The 24343-nt window shown below is 47.7% G+C and overlaps 1 protein-coding gene and 1 pseudogene across 1 annotated transcript; both read left to right on the top strand.

The window, feature by feature from the left end:
- Nucleotides 1-374: 374 nt before the first annotated feature.
- On the top strand, nucleotides 375-17418 carry LOC147083893 (uncharacterized). The gene is made up of 2 exons (XM_085980074.1): nucleotides 375-380; nucleotides 15749-17418. Exons 1-2 carry the CDS (start codon nucleotides 375-377, stop codon nucleotides 16925-16927), a joined length of 1185 nt encoding a protein of 394 aa, XP_085836200.1. The 3' UTR covers nucleotides 16928-17418.
- A 2979-nt stretch (nucleotides 17419-20397) lies between these two features.
- LOC147083890 (uncharacterized) overlaps nucleotides 20398-24343 on the top strand; it is a 167435-nt pseudogene continuing 163489 nt past the window's right edge.

Raw genomic sequence — 24343 nt, 5'->3', positions numbered from 1 at the left:
TTGATCACTTCTGGCCATTTAGAATGTGCGTCCACCGCAATTAGAAACATGGAGTCCATGAATGGACCAGCAAAGTCAATATGTACGCGTTGCCATGGGGCTGAAGGCCATTCCCATGGATGCAGCGGTGCAATCGGAGGTGCATTTTGCACTTTTTTGGCACCCTGAGCAGCTTTTCATCAGCTCCTCTATCTGTTGGTCGATACCCGGCCACCACACATAAGCCCTAGCAAGGCTTTTCATCTTGACTCCCCCCAGATGACCTTCATGCAGTTCCTTTAGAACTCTTTCCCTTAACTTAGGAGGAATAATCACTCTCGTTCCATACATCAATGTTCCTTGACAGACGGACAGCTGGTCTCGTCTTGCCAAGAATGTCGGTAACATAGAATCACCATGTGCTGGCCATCCCTTCACTGTCACCTCGTAGACTCGGGACAGTGTCGGGTCGTTCCTGGTTTCTCTTTCAATACTTGCATTGGTGACTGGTAAACACTCGATGATGGTCGAGTGAAATAACTCAACAGGGTCAACCTTCGTTGTCTCCTCTTCTTCAGGTAGTGGCAGGCGCGACAGCCCATCAGCATTACCATGCTGCTTTGTACCTTTGAATTCTATCTGATATTGATGTGCCCCTAGGAAAAGGGACCATCTCTGGAGTCTCTGTGCTGTCATCACCGACACCCTTCTTAGGGTTAAAAATGGATACCAACGGCTGATGGTCTGTCAGAAGTGTAAACTTTTGGCCCTGCAGGTAATGATTAAACTTCTTTACTCCCCACACAAGGCTGAGAGCCTCCCTATCTATCTGAGCATAGTTGCGCTCAGCGGAGGTCAATGATCTGGATGCGAACGCGACTGGCCTCTCCGTGCCATTTGGCAACTTGTGTGAGAGTACTGCCCCAATACCATATGGAGAAGCATCACAAGCCAAACGAATAGGCAGTGTTGGGTTGAAGTGAGCCAACACTTCCTTTGAGGTTATCAATTCCTTGCTTTTGCGAAAGGCCTTCTTACAGTCCTCGCTCCACTCCCATGGTACTCCCTTCTGCAAAAGAGCGTTCAGCGGGTGCAGTACCGTGGATAAATTTGGCAGAAACTTATGGTAATAGTTAGTCAATCCTAGGAACAACCTCAACTGAGATACATTAACCGGAGCGGGAGCCTTCACAACCGCTTCGATCTTGTCAGGAGACTTATGAAGTCCCTCCTGGTCAATGACATGGCCACAGTACGAGATCCGCTTCTGAAAGAACTCACATTTCTGCCGATTAACTCGAAGTCCATATTCTTTCAATCTGATGAGCACCAGTTCCAAATTTGCGAGGTGTTCCTCATCACCATCTCCTGTAATCAGAATATCGTCCAGGTAACATTGTGTGCCTGGAATTCCCTGTAATACCTGCTCCATGGCCCTCTGCCAAATTGCTGGAGCCGATGCCACTCCAAAAACCAGTCTATTATACCGGTACAAGCCTCTATGCGTGTTGATCGTGAGGTACTGGCGTGACTCTTCCTCAACTTCCATCTGTAAGTACGCCTGCGCCAGGTCTATCTTGGTGAAGTGTTTCCCGCCCGACAATGAAGCGAAGATATCCTCAATCCGCGGAAGCGGATACTGCACCGTGTGAAGCACCGGATTAACAGTGATCTTGAAATCTCCACAGATGCGAACCTTCCCTGGTTCTCCCGGCTTGTTGCTCGAAGGACGTTTCATCACGGGAACAATGGGCGTAGCCCACTCACTCCAGTCTACCTTAGACCGTACTCCTGAACGTTCTAGCGCTTCCAGCTCCGCTTCCACAGCAGGTCGTATCGCATAAGGTACCGGTCTGGCTTTGAAAAATTTTGGTTGTGCATGTTCTTCAATCTTGATGTTTGCCGTAATTCCTCTCAGTGTTCCCAGTCCCTGCTGGAACACCTCTTTAGCATCGCCCAATATTCTGGACAATCGTTTAGGTTTGACATCTGTTTCCCTGGCATCTACCGTTAGTGCTTTTAAGGAATGCCAGTCCATATTCATTTTTCTAATCCACTCCCGTCCCAGTAGTGGTGGACCTCCTTCAGGTAGCACATATAAGTCCATTCCTCAGCTTTCTTTGCCCTTGTGGACCACCTTTACCTCTATCTTTCCGATGGGGTATACTCTTTGCCCCGTGTATGTTTTCAATACAATCTCCGTGTCCCGTAGGGGAATATGTTGGAATAACCTTCTGTAATCTTTCTTATTCATGACCGTCAATGCCGATCCAGTGTCCAATTCCATCTTCACTTGGACTCCTGCTATCTGAAGTGTGACCCAGATAATTTGTAGGTCAGCTTCATTACTCACATTGTGAATTCTTAGACTACCCAGTTCCTTGCTGTTGGAGTCTGAATCCGAATTCTGTTCATCCGAACTCTTCTCAGCCACCTTATGTACCTTTCTGCACTTTTCCTGCGGTGACTTTTTGTTGCTGGTCTTCTTTCCTGACCTGCATACTTTAGCTATGTGACCAAGCTTGCCACATTTTCTGCATTCCTGATTTTTAAACCAGCATTGGTTCTGATCGTGTGTTGTCTTTCCACAATGATAACATTTCACTGTACCCAAAGCCATTTGGTCTGCGCTGAGTACCGATGACTTCAGCTGCATTTCCGCAGTGCCTCTCGCTGCGGCTTCGTGTGATGCTGCAATAGTGACAGCCTTATCAAGTGTAAGATCATTCTCTTCAAGCAGCCGCTTTTGTGTTCCTTCTTTCGACAATCCACACACGAATTTGTCTCTCAGCGCCTCTGTTAGTCTTTCCCCAAACTGACAGTACTTCGCTAGCTTACGCAGTTCAATTAAATACTCCACGTTGCTTTCCTCTTTCAGTTGCGTTCTAGCATAAAATTTAAATCGTTCCGCTAACATCAGCGGTGTGGGGTTCAAATGATTCTTTAGGACAGCAACAATATTCGCAAAAGTCTGATCCGCCGGTTTAGCTGGTGATAGAAGATGCTTCAATAGCCCGTATGTCTTCGCACCCATTGAGTTTAGTAAGGTTAGTGCTTTATCCTCATCTGATATCTTATTTGCTTTACAATAAACTTCTATGCGTTCTACATACGTGGCCCAATCTTCAACATCGGCATCGAAATCGTTGATGTTACCACGCTTAGGCATCCTCGCAATCTTCTTGAGAAACAAAAAAAAAAATTTCTTTTATTTTTTTTTTCTTTTATTTTAAAATGGCGGTTTCCCGCGCTTGTCTTCTTCCCCCGCCTACTAAGATGGCGGTTTCCCGCGCTTGTCTTCTTCCCCCGCCTACTAAAATGGCGGCTTCCCGCACTTGTCTTCTTCCCCCGCCTACGAAAATGGCGGCTTCCCGCGTTTGCCTTTCTCCCCCGCTGGCTGTAATGGCGATTGCCGTATTGCTGCCGTTCGTGCCTCCCCAGCGGTTCTCAATTCGTGCCTCCCAGCCCTTCTTGCAGTCCGGTCCTTTCCACCGGCTGCGGCTGAGTTCTCCGCGTTTTTTTTAAATTTTCTCCCACGCCTTACGCTGTCCCGGTCGCTGCGCCTCGCGGCCTCGGTAGCTGCCCGGCCTTTTTCACCGGTCGCGGTCGAGCCCTCTCTCGACGCTGTTGCGTCTCCCAGCCCGCTTGCAGCCCGGTCTTTTACACCGGCTGCGTATGCATTCACCGCGGCTCCCGTGCCTTACGCTGCCCCAGTCTCAGCACCTCTGGCCCCGACTTCTGTCCGGCTCTTTTCCCCGGCCGTGGTCGAGTTCTCTGCCCTTATATCCTCCGTTTTCCCTCCCCTACTCCACAGCCAACATGGCCGACTTGCTGCTCGTCGCTGATCGGCTTACCCACCACCGTGGTAGAAGGGATGATCACTGCCTGTCGCTGATGGAAGGCTTCATGTCAGGATTCTTCCTTTGCTCTTCAGACCCGAGTCTTTTCTCAGCAGGATGATGAGGGCGGATGCCTCTTCTCGACGCCCGTTAAACTGCCTTGGATGTATCTCTGCCGCAGGGTAAGATCGTACTCGTCGCCACTGTTAAGTCTGTGTGTCCCAGTTATGGTTAATATGAATCACTGCACACAGACCACAAGAATAACTTTAACAGGTCTTTACTAGTCGAAGGTCAGGGCTGAACTACCCAGCAAATTACTACACAGCACTTATATACCGGTGTGGTCACCACCGGTATTACCGTATACAGCAGCCAGAGAAAGTAGTACATCTCTTAAGGTGGAACAGGTTTAAGTTCTCTTAAGGTGGAACAAGTTACATACACCACACCTTTCTTAATTAATCTTTTAGTTATTCTTTGCTGGCTTTTAAATGCTTCCCAATCTTCTATCCTCCCACTAGATTTGGCTACTTTATATGCCCTTGTTTTCAGTCGGATAATATCTTTTATTACTTTACTTAGCCACGGATGGCTGTCTTTTCTTTTACGCCCCTTTTTCCTCAGTGGAACATACTTTTCTTGAAAGTTGTGAAATATCTCCTTGAATGTACACCACTGCTCATGTACCGTCTTACACCTTAATCTATTTTCCCAGTCCACTTCAGTCAACTCTGCTCTCATACCTTCATAGTCTCCTTTATTTAAGCTCAGTACGCTGGTTTGAGATCCAACTCTCTCACCCTCCAACTGAATTTGGAATTCAACCATGTTACTCATTCCAAGGGGATCCTTCACTAGGACATTTTTTATTAATCCTGTCTCATTACACAGGACCAGATCTAAGATTGCCTGCCCCCTGGTTGGTTCAGTAACATACTGCTCAAGGAACCCATCCCTAATGCACTCTATGAACTCTTCCTCAAGGCTGCCCTGCCCAATTTGATTTGTTCAGTCAATATGAAAGTTAAAATCTCCCATGATTATAGCTGTTCCCTTATTACAAGCCCCAACTATTTCCTGATTTATACTCCGACCAATAGAGTTGCAACTGTTAGGAGGCTTATAGACTACGCCCACTAGTGACTTTTTCCCATTATTATTCCTTATTTCCACCCAAACCGTTTCACTATCCTGATCCTTTGACCCAATATCATTTCTCACTATTGCAGTGATTCCATCCTTTATTAACACAGCCACCCCACCTCCTTTTCCTTCCTGTCTGTCCTTCCTAATAGTGAAATACCCCTGGATGTTTAGTTCCCAGTCATGGTCACCCTGCAGCCATGTCTCCGTAATGGCCACCAGATCATACCCATGTGTAGTTATTTGTACCGTCAACTTGTCTATTTTGTTACGAATGCTGCGTGCATTCAGATAAAGAACTTTTAAATATGTTTTGTGACAATTTATTCCTGCTTTTACCCCCTTTACTACTTTACCTTTATATATTCTGTCCCTTCCTGACACGCTCTGGTTTTTAATTCCCCCTCTGCTACCTTGCTCTATTGCCTTCTCCGCTGACATTTTTATTTTTCGCTCTCTTGAAAGCTCCCCCCCACTAATTTGTTTAAAGCCCTCTCTACAGCCCTCGTTATTCGATTCGCCAGGATTCTAGTCCGAGCACTGGCCAAGTGAAGTCCATCCCAACGGAACAGCTCTCTCCTGTCCCAGTACTGGTGCCAGTGTCCCAAGAAGCAAAACCCATTACTCGCACACCAGTCTTTGAGCCACGCATTTAACTCTCTGATTTTATTTACCCTAGCCAAATTTGCTCATGAGGGCAGGTACAGCATGGGTTAGATACAGAGTAAAGCTCCCTCTACACTGTCCCAGCAAACACTCCCAGGAGATGTACCGCACGGGTTAGATACAGAGTAAAGCTCCCTCTACACTGCCCCATCAAACACTCCCAGGGCAGGTACAGCACAGGTTAGATACAGAGTAAAGCTCCCTGGACACTGTCCCATCAAACACTCCCAGGGCAGGTACACCACGGGTTAGATACAGAGTAAAACTCCCTCTACACTGTCCCATCAAACACTCCCAGGGCAGGTACAGCACGGGTTAGATACAGAGTGTCAGCCGTGGCTCAGGCGGCAGCACTCTCTCCTCTGAGTCAGAAGGTTGTGGGTTGAAGTCCCACTCCAGAGACTGGAGTCTAAAACTCTGTGCTGCCCCTCCAGTGCAGTGCTGAGGGAGTAAAGCCCAGTGCAGAGTAAAGTTCCCTCTGCACTGCTCCACTGACAGGCCTGAGCCCCAAACTGAGAAGAGCGCCCTCTGCTGCTTTCCACTTGTCTCAGCAGCGGGAGAAGCAGGCGGCGGAAGTCCCGCCTCTCGAACACCCCGATTGGTTGGAGGACCCGTCGCCACCTCAGTCCTCCGAGCTCCGCCCACTCTCTCCCTATTGGTCGGAGCTCCCGTCAGTCACCGCCGTGGAGTTGATGACGTGCCCCAGTCCGGCTCCCTGCAGAAGACAAGGGGCAGCGGCCACTCAATCCACTCCGCTCGGTGCCGGGAGGGCGCTGGGACGGTGCAGTTTGTATTTTCTTTTTATTTATCTCCCCGCCCGCGCTTCTCTCCGCTATATATAAAAAAAACCCCTGATAAAACTCACTTTCCGCCGGTGATCCATACTCTCGCGGTTGCCCGGGCCTTCCCCAGAATGCGAGGCGCTGCGCAGGCGCGGTAGCGGCTCAACTTCGGGAGCGGGGCCCGGCGGCGCATGCGGAGTAGGGGGAGGGGCCTGTTCAGTGGGGGAGGATGATTGACAGGGGCCCAGGGTGTGTGCTGAGCATGCGCGGTGCGGGCCGGGCGCCTGTGGAGCAGGAGAGGGCGGGGCCATGGGGCGCATGCGCGGGGTCAGCTGCAACTTTAGAGTCACAAAGGAACCGAGTGTCTTCAAACGATAGCAAAATACTGCAGATGTTGGAAATCCGAAATAACAACAGAAAATGCTGGAAAAACTCAGCAGGTCAGGCAACATCCGTGGAGAGAAATTTGAGTTGACGTTTCGGGTTGGACCCTTCTTCAAAAGAAAGTTTCAACCCGAAACGTCAACTCAAATTTCTCTCCACGGATGTTGCCTGACCTGCTGAGTTTTTCCAGCATTTTCTGTTGTTATTTCGAGTGTCTTCAAATCTCTCCCCTCCTCTTCTAATTTCCTGTAAAACCAGTTTATAAAAGTCATCACTGAAAGTACATAGAAGATATTACCCGCGCCCAGGGCCTGATTGACGGGAGCTTCCGACCAATAGGGAGCGAGCGGGGCAGGGCTGGAGGAGCGAGCCGGCGGCGGGTCCTCCAACCAATCGGGGAGCCCAAGGGGCGGGACTTGCGCCGGCTGATTGGGACAGAGGAGGCTGACGGGAGATTTAATTTCCCGCCTGCTCCAACCGCCCACCCTGCAACGTCGCCGGCGTGCACTGACTGACGCTAAGCTCTCCACCAATGAGCGAGGGGAGGCGGAGCCTGGCGGACCGACCGAGGGGCTTTCGTCCTCCAACCAATCGCGGCGAAGGAGGAGGCGGGACCTGGGATCGGCCCGCCGCCATTTTGTAAAGCGGCCTGGTCAGAACTGGGAAAGTTTATTTTTAATGTTCCTTTCCCATTTTACAGCTCAAACTAATTTTGTTTTACAGAAGATACTTGTTTTAAAAAAAGCAGTTTGTTTTTAAATTGATGAAACAGAAACAAGAAACCCTGCGAAGCAAATGTGAGTAAAAAATTTTTTTCTCCCTGAGTTACTTTTTAAAATATTAATGTTCTGCATTTTTAATTATTAATTTCAAGCACTTTAAGATAAATATGGGAGTGGTGGGGGTTCTCTTCAAGGGACAGGCGCTCTCTTTTTCTATGAGTTTTAATTAAAGGGACCGCGTCCCCGTGGATGACCGATTTTAAAGGGACAGCGTCTCCCTTTTTATTATAATGTATATTTAAGAGACAGACATTTAAAGTAGGGCTAATCCCCTGCTCCCGTGAGTGCTTGGCGAGAAATCAGGTGCTGTTTGCTCTCGCCCCCTCCCAATTTTCTGCCAAGGGACAGAAAGCAGAGAGTAGTGGTGAACGGTTGCTTTTCAGACTGGAGGGAGGTAAACAGTGATGTTCCCCAGGGGTCGGTATTAGGATCAATGTTCCCTCTTTTTTTTTTTTAGGTGTGTGGCCCCTTTAACGGGCTGCATGGCCCATTCAAATTTCTGCGCATGCGCGTTTATTCCATTTATAGGGCGGTGAGCCGGCTGCGCGGGACCTCCAGACCGCTGCGTGGCCGCGCAACTTAACGTGAACATTGATTCGGACCACTGCTTTTTTTGATATATATCAATGACCTGGACTTGGGGATCCAGGGCAAAATTTCAAAATTTACAGATGACACGAAACTCGGAAATGTAGCAAACAATGAGGATAGTAACAGACCTCAGGAGGACGTAGCCAGACTGGTGAAATGGGCAGAAACGTGGCAGATTAAATTTAATGTAGAGAAGTGTGAAGTGATTCATTTTGGTAGGAAGAATGAGGAGAGGCAATATAAACTAAATGGTCCAGTTTTAAAGAGGGTGCAGGAACAGAGAGGCCTCGGGGGGTATGTACACAAATCTTAGAAGGTGGCAGGACAAGTTGAGAAGCCTGTTAAAAAAGCATACAGGATCCTTGACTTTATTAATAGAGGAATAGAGTACAAAAGCAAGCAGGTTATGCTAAGCCTTTATAAAACACTGGCTCGGCTTCCGCTGGGCACCACACTTTAGGAAGGATGTCAAGGCCTTAGAGAGGGTGCAGAAGAAATTTATGAGAATGGGACCAGGGATGAGGGACTTGAGTTACGTGGAGAGACGGGAGAAGCTGGGGTTGTTCTTCTCGGAGCAGAGAAGATTAAGAGGAGATTTGATAGAGTTGTTCAAAATCAGGATGGATTTTGAGAGAGTAAATAAGGAGAAACCGTTTCCAATGGCTGAAGGGACAGAAACCAGATTTAAGGCGATTGGCAAAAGAACCAGAGGTGACATGAGGAAACAGATTTTTACACCAAGTTGTTGTGATCTGGAATGCGCTGCCTGAAAGGGCGGTGGAAGCAGATTCGATATTATAATTCAAAAGAGATTGAGATAAATACTTGAAGGGAAAACATTTACAGGGCTTTGGGGAAAGAGCAAGGGGAGTGGGATTAATTGGATCGCTCTTTCAAAGAGCCGGCACAGGCACGATGGGCCGAATGGCCTCCTTCTGTGCTGTATCATTCTATGATGCTATTCTGCACAGACACACACACATACAGTCAGACAGACACACAGACACAGATACTCACTAAAATACAGTCAGACACACACTCACATTTTTTCTGCATGAACTTATATTATTAATTTCAAAGACTTTACGAAAAAGGTGGGAGTGGTGGGCGGAGGGCTCTTAAAGGGACAGGGACTCTCCTTTTCAATGTGATTTTCATTAAAGGGACCGAGTCCCTCCTTGCCTGTGGAGGACCAATTTTAAAAGGACAGCGTCTCGAAATCAGGTGCTGTCTGCGTGTGAACCACCTCCTCCCAATTTCCTGCCAAGCGATCCCTGCGGGCACCACTCCACTCTAGGAGTGGCTCCTAGAATCATACAGCACAGAAGGAGGCCATTCAGCCCATCGTGCCTGTGCCGGCTCTTTGAAAGAGCTCTCCATTTAGTCCCACTCCCCCTGCTCTTTCCCCATAGCCCTGAAAATTTTTCCCCTTCAAGTATTTATCCAATTCCCCAGTGAACGTTATTATTGACTCTGCTTCCACCGCCCTTTCAGGCAGCGCATTCCAGATCACAACAACTCGCTGCGTCAATAAAATTCTCCTCACCTCGCCTCTGGTTCTTTTGTCAATGACCTTAAATCTGTGTCCTCTGGTTACCGACCCTCCTGCCACTGGAACCAGTTTCTCCTTATGAGCTACAGCTATACAAAGCCCTGGTTAGACCCCAGAGAGTCACAGAGTCATAACGGCACAGAAGGAGGCCATTCGGCCCATTGAGTCCGTGCCGGCTCTCTGTAGAGCAATCCAGTTAGTCCCATTCCCCCGCTCTATCCCCGTAGCCCTGCAAGTTTATTTCCCTCAAGTGCCTATCCAGTCTCCCCTTGAAAACATTGAGTGTCTCCGCTTCCACCACTTCCGTCGGCAGCAAGTTCCAGGTCATCAACACTCGCTGCGTAAAAAAGTTTTTCCTCACGTCCCCCCCTGTATCTCTTGCCCAAAACCTTAAATCTGTGTCCCCTAGTCCTTGTACCGTCAACTAGTGGGAACAGCCTTTCCCCGTCTAGCCTATCCAAACCCGTCATAATCTTGTACACCTCTTATCAAATCACACCTCGGCCTCCTTTGCTCTAATGAAAACAAATCCAGCTTCTCCAACCTCTCCTTGTAGCTAAGATCCTCCATCCCCGGAACCATTCTGGTAAATCACCTCTGCACCCTCTCGAGGGCCTTCACATCCTTCCTAAAGTGTGGTGACCAGAACTAGATGCAATACTCCAGTTGTGGCCGAACCAGCGCTTTATAAAGGTTCAGCATAACTTCTCTACTTTTGTACTCAATACCACCTCCTTCACCTGGCACCTTCTCGTGCAAGCGCAGGAGATGCAACACATGCCCTTTTACCTCCTCCCTTCCCACTGTCCAGGGCCCCAAACACCCCTTCCAGGTGTAACAGCGATTTACGTGTACTTCTTGCAATTTAATATACTGTATTCACTGCTCACGATGCGGTCTCCTCTACATTGGCGAGACCAAATTCAGATTGGGTGACCGCTTTGCGGAACACCTCCGTTCAGTCCGTACGGGTGACCCTGAGCTTCCGGTCGCCTGTCACTTTAATTCACCACTTCACTCCCACTCTGATCTCTCTGTCCTCGGCCTATTGCATTGCTGCAATGAAGCTCAACGTAAGCTCGAGGAACAGCACCTCATCTTTCGATTGGGCACTTTGCAGCCTGCCGGACTCAACATTGAGTTCAACAATTTCAGATAATTATCCCTGACCTCATTTTTCATGCAGTATGATTTTTGCCATTCCCATTTGCAACATTTTATCTTTCCTGCCTCTTACAAAAGTACAGGATGTTCTTTCAATTCCTTCCTCCCTCCTAACCCCCCCCCCACCCCCCCGACTCTGCACCTGCTTAATATCTGTTACACCTCCAGCTTTTTCCAGTTCTGAGGAAGGGTCCCAGACCTGAAACGTTAACTCTGTTTCTCTCTCCACGGATGCTGCCTGGCCTGCTGAGTATTTCCAGCATTTTCTGTTGTTATTTCCTCTATTTATGAAGCCCAAGATCCCATATGCTTTGTTAACCACTCTCTCAATATGTCCCGCCACCTTCAGGGACCTACGCACAGTAACTCCCAGGAACTCCCTGGAGCACTGTGTACAGTTCTGGGCACCGCACCTCAGAAAGGATATACTGACCTTGGAAGGAGTGCAGCACAGATTGACCAGAATGTTACCCGGGCTCCAAGGGTTAGATTATGAGGGAGAGATTACATAAACTAGGCTTGTGTTCCCTGGAATCTAGAAGATTAAGGAGTGATTGAGGATTTTAGGATTTTGAAAGGAATTGGGAGAGTAGATAGAGAGAAACTTTTTCCGCCGGTGGGGGAGTCGAGGACAAGGGGACATCACCTTAAAATCAGAGCCAGGCCATTCAGGAGAGAAGTTGGGAAACACTTCTTCACACAAAGGGTGGTAGAAGTGTGGAACCCTCTCCCACAGAAAGCAGTCGATGCCAGCTCAATTAATCATTTTAAATCCGAGAGTGATAGATTTTTGCTAGACAAGGGAGCAAAGGGATATGGAGCCAAGGCAGGTGGGTGGAGTTAAGACACAGATCGGCCATGATCTCATTGAATGGCAGAACAGGCTGGAGGGGCTGAATGGCCTCCTCCTGTTCCCATGCTCCTATTTACTCTATCAAAACCCTTCATGTTTTGAACACCTCTATTAAATCTCCGCTGCACGTTCTCTGCTCCAAGGAGAACAATCCCAGCTTCTCCAGTCTCTCCACATAACTGAAATCCTCTGTGTATTTGTTGAGGCGCAGCAGGCTATAGCAAACAGCTTTCTTAAGAACATAAGAAATAGGAGCAGGAGCAGGCCATTCGGCCCTTCGAGCCTGCTCCGCCATTCAATAAGATCATGGCTGATCTTCTACCTCATCTCCACCTTCCCACCCAATCCCCATATCCCTTGATTCCCCATGAGTCCAAAAATCTATCGATCTCAGCCTTGATTATACTCAATGACTGAGCCTCCACAGCCCTCTGGGGCAGAGAATTCCAAAGATTCACAACCCTCTGAGTGAAGAAATTTCTCCTCATCTCAGTCCTAAATGGCCGACCCCTTATTCTGAGACTGTGACCCCTGGTTCTAGACTCCCCAGCCAGGGGAAACAGTCTCCCAGCATCTACCCTGTCAAGCCCTGTAAGAATTGTAGATGTTTCAATGACATCACCTCTCATTCTTCAAAATTCCTGGGAATATAGGCCCAGTCTCCTCAATCTCTCCTCATAGGACAATCCCCCCATCCCAGGAATCAGTCTGGTGAACCTTCGTTGCACTCCCTCTCAGGCAAGTATATCGTTCCTTAGGTAAGGAGACCAAAACTGTACACAATACTCCAGGTGTGGTCTCACCAAGGCCCTATATAATTGCAGTAAGACTTTACTCTTATACTCCAATCCTTTTGTAATAAAGACTAACGTACCATTTGCTTTCCTAATTGCTTGCTGCACCTGCGTGTTAAGATGAGAAATGATAAAGGCAAGAAGTCACTTGTGGGAGTGGTGTACAGGCCCCCTGACAGTAACCACACGGTAGGATGGAGTATAAAGGAAGAAATAATGGGAGCTTGTCAGAAAGGTATGGCAATAATCATGGGGGATTTTAATCTACATATAGACTGGAAAAATCAGATGGGCAAAGGGAGCCTAGATGAGGAGTTCATAGAATCTTTTTGGGATAGTTTCTTATAACAGCACGTTCTGGAGCCAACCAGAGAGCAGGCTATACTAGACCTGGTATTGTGCAATGAGATAGGATTAATTAATGACTTCATAGTGAAGGTGCCCCTAGGTAGCAGCGATCATAATATGATTGAATTTTACATTCAGTTTGAGGGAGAGAAGAATGGGTCCAAGACTTGTATTTTAAACTTAAATAAGGGCAATTATGAGGGCATGAAAGCAGAGCTAGCTAAAGTGAACAGGCAAATTAAGTTAAGGGATAGGTCAATAGAGTTGCAGTGGCAGACATTTAAGGGGATATTTCAGAATACACAGAATAGATACATTCCAACGAGAAAGAAAAATTCCAAGGGGAGGACCCACCATCCGTGGTTAACTAAAAAAGTTAAAGATAGTATCAGACTTAAAGAAAAAGCATATAATTGTGCAAAGATGGCTGGCAGGTCAGAAGATTGGACAGAATATAAAAAACAGCAAAGAATGACTAAAAGATTAATAATGAGAGAAAAATGAGAGTACCAGAGAAAGCTAGCTAGAAATATAAACACAGTTAATAAGAGTTTCTATAGATATTTAAAAAAGAAAAAAGTTAACAAAGTGAGCGTTGGTCCTATAGAAAGTGAGTCTGGGGAATTAATAATGGAAAATAAGGAGATGGCAGTTGAATTGAACAGGTATTTTGCATCGGTCTTCACTATAGAGGATTCAAGTAACATCCCAGAAATAGCTGTAAATCAGGAAATGGAAGGGAGGGAGGAACTCAAGAAAATTACAATCACCAGGGAAGTGGTACTGAGCAAATTGTTGGAGCTGCGGGCTGACAAGTCCCCGGGGCCTGATGGACTTCATCCTAGGGTCTTAAAAGAAGTGGCTAGTGAGATAGTTGATGCGTTGGTTTTAATTTTCCAAAATTCCCTAGATTCGGGGACGGTTCCATTAGATTGGAAAATAGCGAATGTAACTCCTTTATTCAAAAAGGGAGGGAGACAGAAAGCAGGAAACTACAGGCCAGTTAGCTTAACATCTGTCATCGGGAAGATGTTAGAAGCTATTATTAAAGACGTTATAGCAGGGCACTTGGAAAAGTTCAAGGTAATCAGGCAGAGTCAACATGGTTTTGTGAAAGGGAAATCATGTTTAGCCAATTTATTGGAGTTCTTTGAGGAAGTAACATGTGCTGTGGATAAAGGGGAACCGGTGGATGTACTGTACTTAGATTTCCAGAAGGCATTTGATAAGGTGCCACATCAAAGGTTATTGCGGAAAATAAAAGCTCATGGTGTAGGGAGTAACATGTTGGCATGGATAGAAGATTGGCTAGCTAATAGGAAACAGAGAGTAGGCATAAATGGGTCATTTTCTGGTTGGCAAGATGTAACGAGTGGTGTGCCACAGGGATCAGTGCTGGGACCTCAACTTTTTACAATTTATATAAATGACTTGGATGAAGGGACCGCAGGTATGGTTGCTAAATTTGCTGATGACACAAAGATAGGTAGGAAAATAAATTGTGAAGAGGACATAAGGAGGCTACAAAGGGATATAGATCAGTTAAGTGAGTGGGCAAAGATCTGGCAAATGGAGTATAATGTGGGGAAAATGTGAAGTTGTCCATTTTGGCAGGAAGAATAAAAAAGAAGCATATTATCTAAATGAGAGATTGCAGAGCTCTGAGATGCAGAGGGATCTGGGTGTCCTAATGCATGAATTGCAAAAGGTTAGTATTCAGGTACAACAAGTAATCAGGAAAGCTAATAGAATGTTATTGTTTATTGCGAGGGAAACTGAATACAAAAGTAGGGAGGTTATGCTTCAGTTATACAGGGCATTGGTGAGACCACATCTGGAGCACTGTGTACAGTATTGGTCTCCTTATTTAAGGAAGGATGTAAATGCATTGGAAGCAGTTCAGAGAAGGTTTACTCGACTAATACCTGGAATGGGCGGGTTGTCTTATGACGAAAGGTTGGACAGGCTAGGCTTGTATCCGCTGGAGTTTAGAAGAGTAAGAGGTGACTTGATTGAAACATATAAGATCCTGAGGGGTCTGGACAGGGTGGATGTGGAGAGGATGTTTCCTCTTGTGGGAGAATCTAGAACTAGGGGTCACTGTTTAAAAATAAGGGGTCACCCATTTAAGACAGAGATGAGGAGAAATTTTTTCTTACAGACGGTCGTGAGTCTTTGGAACTCTCTTCCTCGGAGGGCGGTGGAAGCAGAGTCTTTGAATATTTTTAAGGCAGAGGTAGATAGATTCTTGATAAGGAAGGGGGTGAAACGTTATCGGGGGTAGGTGGGAATGTGGAGTAATCGGATCAGCCATGATCTTATTGAATGGCGGAGCAGGCTCGAGGGGCCAAGTGACCTGCTCCTAATTCGTATGTTCGTATGTAACCTGTGCAGCAGCTGAGGCCTGAAAATCAGCTTCACTGCCCCTGGGCTCGGAAAGGGGGACATGAGGCAACATTCTCCCTCTTACCCCTTTCTATACTCCTTTTACAGGGTTTTAGAAGTGGAGCATTTACAGACAGGAAGCTCAGACCGAACATCACGTCAAGAACAGACAGAGTCGCTCGATTCATCAGGACCTGATTCAGTTGGTCTTCCAATCTGCTGGCACACCAGCGAGTTCACACTAATGAGAGACCTTTTAAATGTTCTGAGTGTGGGAAGAGCTTCAAAATCTACAAGTACCTGAAGCAACACCAGTGGCTACACACTGGGGAGAGCCCGTTCACCGGCCCCGTGTTCCAGAAGGGATTCACTCAGTCATCCGCTCCGATGATACACCAGCAAGATCACACTAGGGAGAGACCTTTAACCTGCTCCGTGTGTGGGAAGTGATTAATTGCACCCTCCGTGCTGCTGTGACACCAGCTTGTCCACACCAATGAGAGACCGTTGACCTGCTCTGTGTTTTTGAAGCGATTCTCTCATTCTGCCACCCTCCTGAGACACCAGCTTGTTCACATTAAATGTTCTGACTGTGGGAAGAGCTTTAAAACCTCTGGGGATCTGAAGAAACACCAGTTGGTTCACGCTGATGAGAGACCATTTAAATGCACTGACTGTGGGATGAGCTTTAAAAGCTCCACGCATCTGAATGGACACCAGCGTGTTCACACCGGGGAGAGGCCATTCACCTGCTCCGTGTGTGGGAAGGGATTCACTCAGTCATCCCACCTGCTGGCACACCAGCGAGTTCACACTGATGAGAGACCATTTAAATGTTCTGACTGTGGGAAGTGGTTTAAAAGCTCCAGCAATTTGACTACACACCAGCGAGTTCACACTGATGAGAGACCATTTAAATGCTCTGACTGTGGTAAGAGCTTTAAAAGCGGGCATCTGAGTGGACACCAGCGTGTTCACACTGGGGAGAGACCATTCACCTGCTCCGTGTGTGGGAAGGGATTCACTCGGTCATCCCACCTGCTGGAACACCAGCGAGTTCACACTGATGAGAGACCATTTAAATGCTCTGACTGTGGTAAGAGCTTTAAAAGCACCGGGGAGCTGAAGATACACCAGCGAGTTCACACTGGGGAGAGACCATTTAAATGTTCTGACTGTTGTAAGAGCTTTAAAAGCACCAGGGAGCTGAAGATACACCAGCGAGTTCACACTGATGAGAGACCATTTAAATGCTCTGACTGTGGTAAGAGCTTTAAAAGCACCGGGGAGCTGAAGATACACCAGCGAGTTCACACTGGGGAGAGGCCATTCACCTGCTCCGTGTGTGGGAAGGGATTCACTCAGTCATCCCCCCTGCTGGCACACCAGCGAGTTCACACTGATGAGAGACCGTTTAAATGTTCTGACTGTGGGAAAAGGTTTACAAGGTCCGGAGATCTGAAGGAACACCAGCGTACTCACACTGGGGAGAGGCCATTCACCTGCTCTGTGTGCGGGAAGGGATTCAATCAGTCATCCAACATGCTGACACACCAGCGAGTTCACACTGATGAGAGACCATTTAAATGCTCTGACTGTGCGAAGAGCTTTAACAGCTCCGGGGAGCTGAAGAGACACCAGCGAGGTCACACTGTTCTGTAGCACAGGGCCCTGCTGACAGCTGGGGTGACATGAACGTGGAATGGATGAATGTTTTATAAATTTTTGTACTGCTGTTTAATCTTTCAATCTGTTGTGCTGATGATTCCCTTCGATTGACTGTTGATGGTGTTACATAGAATGTACAGCACAGAAACAGGCCATTCGGCCCAACTGGTCCATACCAGTGTTTATGCCCCACACCCACCCTACTTCAATTAACCCGATCAACATCTCCTCCCATTCCTTTCTCCCTCATGTAGCTTCCCCATAAATCCATCTGTGCTGTTCACCTCAACTACTCCCTGTGGTAGCGAGTTCCCCATTCTCACCATTCTCTGGGTAAAGACACTTCTCCTGAATTCATTACTCGATTTATTAGTGACTATTTTAAGTTTGTGGCCTCATAAATATGATGAGACTCTGTTAAGCTGACCAGTATGTTGTTGTACTTTGTCTTTTTCTGATAAATTAAACATTACTGAGCCCTTGTACGCGTGTTATGGGATGAAGTTTTTTTTTATTCGTTCATGGGATGTGGGCGTCGCTGGCAAGGCCAGCATTTATTGCCCATCCCTAATTGCCCTTGAGAAGGTGGTGGTGAGCCACCTTCTTGAACCGCTGCAGTCCGTGTGGTGAAGGTACTCCCACAGCGCTGTTAGGGAGGGAGTTCCAGGACTTTGACCCAATGACGATGAAGGAATGGCAATATACTTCCAAGTTAGAATGGTGTTTGACTTGGAGTTGGTGGTCATAGAGTCATAGAGTTATACAGCACAGAAAGAGGCCCTTCGGCCCATCGTGTCTACACCGGCCATCAAGCCCTGTCTATTCTAATCCCATTTTCCAGCACTTTGTCTGTAGCCTTGTATGCTATGGCGGTTCAAGTGCTCATCTAAATACTTCTTGAATGTTGTGACGGTTCCTGCCTCTACCACCCTTTCAGGCAGTGAGTTCCAGATTCCAACCACCCTCTGGGTGAAAAGTTTTTCCTCAAATCCCCTCTAAACCTCCTGCCCCTACCTTGGTTATTGACCCCTCTACTAAGGGGAAAAGTTCCTTTCTATCTACCCTATCTATGCCCCTCATAATTTTGTACACCTCAATCAGGTCCCCCCTCAGCCTTCTCTGCTCTCAGGAAAACAACCCCAGCCTGTCCAGTCTCTCTTCATAGCTGAAGCGCTCCAGCCCAGGTAACATCCTGGTGAATCTCCTCTGCACCCTCTCCAATGCAATCACATACTTCCTATAGTGTGGCGAGCAGAACTGCACACAGTATTCCAGCTGTGGCCTAACTAGCGTTTTGTACAGCTCCATCACATCCCTGCTCTTATATTCTATGCCTCGGCTAATGAAGGCAAGTATCCCATAAGCCTTTTTAACCACCTTTTCTGCCTGTCCTGCTGCCTTCAGGGATATATGTATTCTATCAGGTGTTCCCATGTGCTTTCTGTCCTTGTTCTTCCAGGTAGAAGAGGTTGTCGGTTTGGGAGGTGCTGCCGAAGAAGCCTTGGCGAGTTGCTGCTGTACATCTTGTAGATGGTACACACTGCAGCCACGGTGCACCGGTGGTGGAGGGAGTGAATGTTTAAGGTGGTGGATGAGATGCCAATCAAGCGGGCTGCTTTGTGTTGGGTGGTGTCGAGCTTCTTGAGTGTTGTTGGAGCTGCACTCATCCAGGCAAGTGGAGAGTATTCCATCACACTCCTGACTTGTGCCTTGTAGATGGTGGAAAGGCTTTGGGGAGTCAGGAGGTGAGACACTCGCCATGAATACCCAGCCTGTGACCTGCTCTTGTTGCCACAGTATTTATGTGGCTGGTCCAGTTAAGTTTCTGGTCAATGGTGACCCCCAGGAAGTTGATGGTGGGGGATTCAGCGATGGTAATGCTGTTGTATGTCAAGGGGCGGTGGTTAGACGCTTGCTTGTCGGTGTTAGTCATTGCCTGGCACTTGTGTGGTGCGAATGTTACCTGCCACTTATCAGCCCAAGTGTTGTGTCGCAAGGGGTTTTATACCCTTATCTATATAACAATTAAGAAGGACTCCGGGGTGGAGAGTTTAGTTAACGGACATTTTATTTACAATGTGCTTCTTCACTCTATGCACTACATTTCCCATAGTGCATTGCAAATCACCACTACGGTATCCCATGTGGGACAATTCTAATACACATTCAAAATACACAACATATTTCCTCCCCTTAAAATAGAATGTCCACAAAACAGAGTAACTGAAAATGACTATAACTTTGGAAGAGAGGGTAGACTGCCTTGACATTCCGCTAACCCTGGGGATTATTCTGCCCCATACACACAGGTTAGCACTAACTGTAACTAAGGCGCTCTGGAGGCTGCCTTTCTCTTTGGGGGTAACGCCTAGTCTCAGGAGCAGGCTCTGGCTGGCTCTCCCATGACCCTGCAGGCGTGGCTTCCTCCCTCGATGGCACAAGAGTGGATGGTGCCACCGTCTCAGGGTCGGACGACCAGTCCCTGCTGGAGCCCCCAGCAGGTCCTTGATCCTCTGTTTCTTGGGTTACCTGTGGCGACTGTCTTGGCAGTAACTGGTCTACATGCCGTCTCCATGTTCGGTCGTCTCCGGTGCGGACTCGGTATGAAACGGGGCACGTCTTTTGAATGACCGTAGCCGGGACCCACCCCTCCGGGGTGGTGTAGTTATGCGCGAGGACTTTGCCCCCCACCACAAAGTGTCGTTCTTTGGACCTCTGAGCTCGTCTGCTGACTTGATCCTGCTGATTGGCGTGCACCACTGTTTCTGTGGACGTTGGCCTTAGCAGGTCAAGGCGTGTCCGTAGCTGCCTTCCCATGAGTAGGTAAGCAGGAGATGCTCCAGTCGTAGCATGAGGCGTGTTTCGGTATTTCAGCAAGAAAGCATTCAGGCGCTGCTTTAGAGCATCACTTCTTGCAGCTTTCAACGCGCATTTCAGCGTTCTGACAAATCTCTTCGCCAATCCATTCGTGGATGGATGATAAGGCGCGGAGAACATGTGCTGGATTCCATTGCTCTTGAGGAACTCCTCCATCTCCTGAGATGTGAACTGTGTTCCGTTGTCGGTTACGATCTGCTCCGGCAGACCAAATTGCCCGAACATCTCTCTGAGTCTCGAAGGTTTTCTCCGTAGTGGTAGTGGACATTACTGCTACCTCCGGCCATTTGGAATGGGAGTCCACTGCAACCAGGAACATCGCTCCTTCCACTGGTCCCGCGAAGTCCAAATGGATCCGTTGCCACGGTGTCGCCGGCCATTCCCATGGATGCAGTGGCGCTGCTCTTGGCGTATCCCTGGTTGTCTCACATGATGGGCATGATTTTGCTTCAACTTCAATTTCATGATCCAAACCGGACCACCAGAAGTAGCTTCATGCCAGCTCCTTCATCTGGACAATACCACAATGTCCTGAGTGCAGCTCGTTGAGGACATGTTTCCGCAGCTTTGGTGGTATGATCACCCACATGCCCCAAAGGAGGCATTCTGACGTGACAGAGAACTCCTTCCCTCTTGACAGGTAAGGTAGGAGCTTAGGTGGTGCGTCTGACACCCGTGATCTGTCTCCTCGTATCACCCGATCCAGCACCTTGGATAGTGTAGGGTCCACTCTGGTCTCTTTCTTGACCTGCCGGGCCATGACAGGGGCATTGCTCACCATGCCAAAGTAGAAAATCTTCTGCTCACAGCCTTCAGAGGGCACAGGCAGCGGAAGTCTTGAAATCCGTCCACATTGCCATGTGCTGCTGACCTCCGATATTTGATGTTGTAATTGTGAGCACTTAACAGCAGCACCCAGCGCTGCATCCTGCATGCTGCCAGGGAGGGTATTCCTGTGTGTGGACCAAAGATCGATGTCAGAGGATGATCCGTCAGCAAGGTGAATTTCATTCCGAACAAGTAGTGATGGAACTTTTTGATTCCAAAGATGATGCCCAAAGCTTCTTTTTCGATCTGCGGGTATTTCACCTCTGCCTTGCTCAGGGACCTTGACACGAATGCAATCGGCTTCTCTTCGCCTGAGGGAAAGATGTGGGACACGACCGCGCCGATGCCATAAGGCAATGCGTCACAGGCCAGCTGAATCTGCAACGATGGGTCAAAGTGCGTCAACACTCGGGTCAGTCAAAGCTGCTTTGGCTTTCTTGAATGCAGCTTCGCGCTCCTTTGTCCACACCCAGGCCTTGCCTTGACACAACAACTCATGTAATGGCTTCAACAGTGATGCCAGCTGTGGAATAAACTTTCCGTAATAGTTCAGGAGACCTAAGAATGACCGCAGCTGGCCGACATTTGTAGGTGCAGGAGCATCGGCAATGGCTTTCACTTTTGACGGTGCTGTGTGTAGGCCATCCGCGTCGATGACATGGCCTAGGTACTCCACTGATGGCTTGAAAAATTTGCATTTTTCCTTGCGAACGCGTAAGCCATACTCTTCAAGTCTTCCCAGTGTCTTCGTCAGGTTCTGCAGATGCTCGTTGTCATCCTGTCCTGTGACAAGGATATCGTCAAGATAACATTGTACCCCTGGAATGCTGCTTAAGATCTGGTCCATAGCCCACTGAAACAAAGCTGGTGCTGACGTTATACCAAAGGGTAGGCGGCAGTACCTGTAGAGGCCCTTGTGGGTGGTGATGATGAGGTACTTCTGTGAGTCCTCTTCTACATGCATCTGCAAGTAGGCTTGGCATAGATCAATCTTGCTAAACTTCTGACCGCCTGCTAGACCCGCGAAAGATCTTCAATGATGGGGGGGGGTACTGTTCAGCTGAGAGCTCAGGATTCACTGTTACTTTGAAACCTCCACATAAGCGAACCGTGCCATCCCTCTTCATCACTGGTACCACGGCGTGGCCCACTCACTGTGCAAAACCGGCACCAGGACCCCTATCTTGACCAGGCGCTCCAGGTCAGCCTCCACCTTTGGTCTGAGGGTGTAGGGAACATTCCTGGCCTTCAGGAATCGTGGCTGGCTGTCCGGCTTCGCCTTGAGTTTGACCGTAATCCCCTTCATACTCCCCAATTCTCCGTCAAAGACAGCCGCATGCTTTATCAACACTGCCGCTAGCCCCGCCTCTTCGACTGACACCGTATTCACTTTTTTCCAATCCAGATGAATTTTCTCCAACCATGGCCTGCCCAGCAGGGATGGATAGTCACCCTTGACCACGTAAACTGGCAGCATCACAGTTTGTCCATTAAGCTTCACCTTGACCTCCGTCTTACCCAGCATTGGGACTGTTTCCCCAGTGTAGGTCTTTAAGATGAGCTTGGCCGGCGTCAGTGATAGGTGGTTCAGTTTTTCTTTGAATAGCTTCTCTGAAATCAAGGAGACAGCGGCCCCCATATCCAGCTCCATTTTGACTGGTATTCCCTTTAGTAGTGGAGTGACTGCATAGCCTGATGAGCCTCCATTCACCGTTAACACATGGAGATTCAGCTCCCCATCAGAGTCTGTGTCACTGTCTTCCTGTTCTTGTTTCACCATGTGTAGGTTTCTCTTTTTAGAATGCCAGTTGGATGTGTTTCCTTGTTTGTTTTTGTGTGTCTCTGTGTAGGATTGTTTGCTTTGCCCTTTACACACACGTTCAATGTGTCCTTTCTTTTCACATTTCCAACAGGTCAGGTCTTTACACCAGCAGTCAGATGGCTGATGACCTGACCTTCCACATCTGTAACACTCTCTGGCGTCACTTGCATGCTTATCCGGTGTAGCTGCTACCCTGTGCACTCTTGTTGCAGCCCCCAACAGCTGTGCATCTTTAGCTGCTAACTCCATAGACACAGTGAGCTCCACTGCTGATTTAAGCATCAATTTGCCAGTTGTGAGCAAGCGCTTCTGTGTTGCTTCACATCTTAATCCACACACAAACCTATCACGGACAGTGTCATTTAGAGTTTCACCAAACTCAGTGCTCAGTTAGCTTCTTTAGCACTGCAACATATTCGGCTATGGACTCACCCTCCCCTTGGTTTCGTTTGTGAAACCTGAACCTCTTGGCAATCAGCAGCGGCTTGGGTGCGTAATGTGTTTCCAAAACTTCCACAATCTGATCATATGTCTTAGCGCCAGGCTTATCCGGGTGCATCAAACTCCGTAACAAGCCAAATGTTTTTGCTCTGATCACACTGAGGAACGTCGCCACTTTCACGTCATCTTTAATGCCATTTGCAGTCACAAAAAATCCGAAACGCTCTGTATAAGCTCTCCATTGCTCCGCCGTTTCATCAAATGGTCCAAACGCTCCGGTTAGCATAGCCATTTTTTATTATTTTTTTTATTTTTACAGTCCTTTTCCTCCACTTTGTTTCACTGTATCATTACTCTCCCCCTTCTTATTTCTGTAACACACGAACCTCCACCTTTACGAGGCGATTATATCAGCACTAAACTGCGGGCGCGCCATTAAGGAAAGACAGGAACTTCTTACTTTAAACATCGCCGATTCCAGTGCAAAGTGATGCGCAAGTCCGTCGTCCTCATCGCCAGTTTTGTTGTGTCTCAAGTGGTTTTATACCCTTATCTATATAACAAATAAGGAGGACTCCGGGGTGGAGAGTTTAGTTAATGGCCATTTTATTTAAAATGTGCTTCTTCACTCAATGCACTACATTTCCCATAGTGCACTGCAAATCACCACTACGGTATCCCATGTGGGACAATTCTAATGCACATTCAAAATACACAACACCAAGCCTGAATGTCGTCCAGGTCTTGTTGCATGCGGGCATGGGCGGCTTCATTATCTGAGGAGTTGCAAATGGAACTGAATACTGTGCAGTTATCAGCGAACATCCCCACTTCTGACCTTATGTTGGAGGGAAGGTCATTGATGAAGCAGTTGAAGATGGTTGGGCCGAGGACACTGCCCTGAGGAACTCCTGCAGCGATATCCTGGGGCTGTGATGATTGACCTCCAACCACCACAACCATCTTCCTTTGTGCTCGGTCTGACTCCAGCCAGTGGAGAGTTTCCCCCCGATTGATTAGCATTGAGGTAATAGTGAGAGTAATAAGGGAAGCGAAACAGGACATTAGAAATAAATGAGAGACAAGGAAAGAAAAACTAAAGATCAAAGTAAGAAAGAGACAAACGAAGGAGATGAGAAGAAAAGAATTTGAGGAGAAAGTGAGTGATGATAAGAAACATTGACATTTCAAAAATGAGACAGGAGAGGAGAAGATAAGTAAGAAGAAAGAAAGATCTTGACTATGTACAGCACCTTTCACAATTTCAGGACATCTCCAAGCGCTGTGCAGCAATTGCAGGACTTCTGACATGTGGTCATGTAGGAATGTAATGTAGCAGCCAATTAGAGAGAGATGTGGAGAGGAAAGGCAAGAAGAGAAAGAGCAGGAAAGGAAAATATACGGACAAAATCAGGGACGTAGTTTTTAAAAATTTGTTCATG

The sequence above is a fragment of the Somniosus microcephalus genome, unplaced genomic scaffold (genome assembly GCF_052327205.1).
Source record: "Somniosus microcephalus isolate GS21.2 unplaced genomic scaffold, FLI_Smic_1.0 scaffold26, whole genome shotgun sequence".
NCBI lineage: Eukaryota > Metazoa > Chordata > Chondrichthyes > Squaliformes > Somniosidae > Somniosus > Somniosus microcephalus.
The sequence above is the reverse complement of the archived record's forward strand: the minus strand, read 5'-3'. Positions and strand labels throughout refer to the sequence as shown.